Below are 4642 nucleotides of genomic sequence, written 5' to 3'. Positions count from 1 at the left end.
ATAAATGAAACCTTAGCATGCAAGGTGAGAAACTTTCAGCTGCTAGAGAACTGTCAAACAATTTTTACAGAAGCTACATGTACACGAAGTGATCTAGGAAAAGAGCTTGACACCCCAGCAAATTTACAATGCTGATAAGACTGGACTTTCGTGGGAATGGTTGCTGCTTTGTGTCCCAAAAATTAGATTATTCTGCTCCAGTATTCAAAAAAGCACAGGATCATTTAACTGTGCTTGGTTGTACGAATGCGACGGGAATTCACAAACTAAAGCCTGTTCTGAATTGGGAAATATGCAAAGCCCAGATACTTTAAGAAAGTTGACATGAATGCACTACCAGTGATCTACAAGTCACATACAGTGGAGAAATGCCTGGATAAATTTGGAAACTTTGTACCAGCAGTTAAACGCCACCAAAGCTCACAAAACAAGCTGTGTTGCTGGTAGACAACTGTTCTGCACATGATGATGAGGTCAGCAACCCTGATGGTTTCATGACCTGAAAGTCTCTTCCTCCCAACATGACGTCTCTAATTCTGACAATCATTAATATTCGTATTTTCGATTGTCCGGACTATTTACCAAAGTCCTAACAAGCCTGGGTAATCAAGGCTCAACTGTACAGACACTGTACTCACAATAAGCAAATGAAATTAAACCACTAGAGAAGCTGTAAAGAGCCAATGCCTGCCTAAGGCAACAGTCATATATACCCTCCTACATGTATGCCTACAATAAACGTCACTGTCCAGAGTGAGGAGAATCCAATCTAATCCCAAGAGACAGACCTTACAGAATTATTTTCCATGTTTCTCTTCACACTGGTATTGTCACCACAGACTCATTTTACCTGTTTATAAAGCAGAACTCTTTCGCCACCATGGACTGCACAGAGAATCCCGGAGGCGACTGTAGTCTACAACAAACGTTTGGGGTTTCAACCACTCACACTTTTTGTTGTATCACTGATAAGAGGGGAGGGAAGGAGTGGTTACCAAGGAGAAAAGCACTTGAGTGTTTTGCTTGCAAACCTCAATTTTTCAAGAAATATTGAGGAAGAGTTGAGTGATGAAGAAAGTAGCGATGGAGAGGTTGACTTTAGCGAGGCTGATTTGCCTCAAAGGAAAGGAGAAAGTGAATTGGTAGACACAAGCAATAATGATGGTGTTTCTTCGTGTCGTGAAACAAACAATTCTGGAACACAGAGAGCACATAACCAGTGTACCATGTTCAGGTTAGATTGGGACGAATATGAAGATGTAGTAGACCCTCTCGAGTCTAACTGGCTTCCTCAATTTAATCGCCCTCCAGATGAAGCATTTGCTCTTATGAGCGATGAGACAAACAGGTATGCTGAACAATATTTAGACGCTTCTGCTGATTTTCCTGAAAATTCCATCAATGATATGATACATCTTGTGAGAAGATGAAGGCGTGTGTCGCCCTTCAGATTGCCCTGGGCCTATGCAAAAAAAATTCCCTGGAGAATTACTGGCATACTTTTACTAATTTCAAGAAAGTCATGCCCAGAAATTGATTTGAAATGTTGCAGACATTTTCATTTCAATGAAATTACTAAACAATTTCCCAAGGAGCAAGAAGGATATGATCCCCTACTTAAAATTAAAGCCTTCCTTGACATATGCCAACCTTGAACCCAGGCTCTCTCTCTCTCTCTTTTCCTCCCTTGTTGTAGAGAGACCCTGGTTGAACCTGGTCACGTGACCACCTGCAGCATTACAGCATCGAGGGTGGGTCATCGAAGCAGTTTTGTAAACAGATGCTGTCCAGGGGACGGACGGGACATGCATGCAGAAAAAATGGCCGAGGTTACGCCAAATTTGTTTACATCCTTTTTTAAATGTCTTCAAACCGCAATGTGTTCCTCTGGCTATCACAACATCATTTTAAAAGTAAAACAGACTATTTGCCTGGAGTGCTTTCTTCCTAAAGAAAGATCTATTGGCGTTCTTGCCGACAAGTTATGGGAAATGTCTGGTATATCAAGTTCTTCCTCGTTTGTTGAAGGAGAGAGACTCTAAGGCCCAGTTCAGACGTCGTGCTTCTGCCGTGCCGAACTTAATTCCAATTAGGTTCGACTGTAGCACGGCAGAAACACGACTTTGATTCAGACGTCGTGCCATAGTCGTACCAAATTCAGGAGTTACTAAAGCCACGCAACAATTAGTCAGCGGTGACGAAACAAAAACAATGGCGCCTCAGCGAAGACTCCTGCTGATAAAATTATTGCAAGACTCGAGAAGACGGAGAGAAAGCATGCAGAAAGTACATCACATTTTGCAAGCAAGGCAAATGCTGTTTTTGCGAATTTGCTTCCTAACTACACTCCTGCTTTCTTCCGAAAACTCCATTGCTGATCGATCCTGTCGACGACTACCACGACACAATTACGGATGGTTTGAACATTTGTGGAATACGTACAGTGATGCCAGGTTCAAGAAGACATTCCGTGTGTCCAAGGCAACCTTCAGGTTTATTCTTGGCCGCATTGAACACGACTTGCAACGCGAAACTGTCGCAGAAGATCCGATTCCACCAGCATTTAGGCTGGCAGTGTGCCTTTACCGTTTAGCCAGAGGAGATTACTTCTACACAATAGCTGAAATGACCGGCCTTGGAGTCTCAACAGTTTGCGGGATAGTAAGTGACGTTACAAAGGCAATTATCAACAATCTGTGGAATGAACAAGTTTCCCAATACTTTCCGAGGAACGAACTGGAATTCCGGGACAAAATTTTGGATATGGAGGAAGTGTGGCAATTCCCATGCAGCTGGGCTGCCATTGATGGATGTCATATCCCATTAAAATGCCCTGCAGGTGGATTACAGGCAAACAAACAATACCACAACTATAAGAACTTTTACTCAATCATCCTAATTGCCTTGGTAGATGCAAAGCGTAGATTTATTTGGGCGAGTTGTGGATTCCCGGGAAATTCACATGATTCAATCATTTTGCAATCAACCAACCTTTGGAGTAAAATAACAGCTGGGCAAGTAATACCTGATATAGGTAAAGACATTGAAGGTGTTAGTGTCCCTCCTCTAATTTTGGGTGATTCTGCTTTCCCTTTTCAAAGCTGGCTCATGAAACCTAATACGAGTGCTGTGTTGACCCCCCCACAACAATATTTTAATTATAGACTCAGCAGAGCAAGAATGATCATTGAGGATGCCTATGGTGGGCTCAAAGGTAGGTGGCGAGTGCTTCTTAGGAAGTGTGAGAGCACCCAAGAAGAAGTTCGAGACAATACACTTGCATGTATTGTGTTACATAACATCTGTATTGAACGGGGGGATACTTTGAGCAGACAACTGGATGCCACTATTGACCCGGCAACAAACCAGAGAAGGCCCAGGGATGTTATAAGGCGTCTCTTGAATATATAGTTATCCCTGATAAAGAACCTGGTGTTGTTTTTGTCACAGAAAAAGTGTAGTTCCCATCACCTTTCAGGTGGAACATTAAGCAGAGACTTTTGTTCTACCATATGTTCTTATTGAAGTTACATGAAAAAAAAAAATGAAATAAGTTTGTACTATCTCTGAAGCAAGATGTTTCTATTTTTCAAAAAACATGATAACTTAAAAATTATCATTATAGTATTTAAATCCTTCATGATGATTATGTTGTCAGCTTGGTATATGAACATGATTTCTCTAATACAAGCAATAAATTGTTTGGTTACTGGTAACATAACATCACTGTTAATGGATATCTTAACTCAACTTCCCTGTGAAATCACGTGCTATCCTGGCACGATGGGAGAGGATTGCTCAATTTTCAAACCTATGTAACATATAGATCCTTCGCAGGTTGTATCCATATCTGTAAAATGCATATATTAAATAATTGCAAATATAAAAAGAGGAAGAGTAGCTCAGAAGTAAAGTGGCCAAAATCAAAATGAAAATTTCAAGTTGCCCATAATTCACTCTGTTTGCCCCCAAATTTGCATAAACTTTTTTTGCCAAATGCTCTTGGGAGGTCTGCATATTCCCAAGAGCATTTCACAAAAATGGTTTAGGCAAAATTTGGGGGCAATCAGAGTGAATTATGGGCAATTGGAAAATAGACAATAGATCTGCATTCAGAACTACAGGATCCCTTCATAAATAATCAATAATTATTTTTATCCATTCAAGCTGATGAATTTTTGCTACACTAAAGTAGAATAATGAACTTTCAAAACACAAAAATATAATCATGGAAATTTCCCAATTATTACTTCTGGAATAGCTTCCCACGTTTCTGAACCCCTGAAGATTTAATAAACAACAAATTTAAATTTAGAAATATTTCCTACTCACAACACAACAAATATTGTGGAAAAAAGATCAAAACACAATTTTTTAAGTTGGCATTTTCTGAAGTAGCGAATTTGGAAAAAATATTAACTGTGTGTATGCGTGTTTTCCAACAAAATGGAAAGTACATGAAAAAGCTACCTCTAAGTTGTCTATCAAGACAAGACGTAAAACGCCATTGCCTATGTAACTCATACAATTAACCAAGATGGGGTTTGTTTGTTGGAGTTCATTTTTAATGCTTTGTAACAGCATTAGTCATGGCGTTGCTAAACAGCAACAATCTTAGTGCGACGGCTTGCATATTTCCATC

General features: G+C 40.0%; 1 protein-coding gene across 1 annotated transcript; it reads left to right on the top strand.

Moving 5' to 3' along the window:
• The first annotated feature begins 2211 nt into the window (after positions 1 to 2211).
• LOC138001485 (uncharacterized) lies at positions 2212 to 3411 on the top strand. The gene has a single exon (XM_068848102.1). The coding sequence runs from the start codon at positions 2212 to 2214 to the stop codon at positions 3409 to 3411; it is 1200 nt and encodes a 399-aa protein (XP_068704203.1).
• Positions 3412 to 4642: the final 1231 nt, after the last annotated feature.

Source organism: Montipora foliosa, chromosome 4 (assembly GCF_036669935.1).
Source record: "Montipora foliosa isolate CH-2021 chromosome 4, ASM3666993v2, whole genome shotgun sequence".
Lineage (NCBI taxonomy): Eukaryota > Metazoa > Cnidaria > Anthozoa > Scleractinia > Acroporidae > Montipora > Montipora foliosa.
Note: the sequence above shows the minus strand (reverse complement) of the source record. Positions and strands in the feature narration are given on the sequence as shown.

Excerpts from the sequence above, each read along its gene's own strand:
- LOC138001485 (XM_068848102.1), top strand. The coding sequence starts at position 2,212 with ATGGCGCCTCAGCGAAGACTCCTGCTGATAAAATTATTGCAAGACTCG.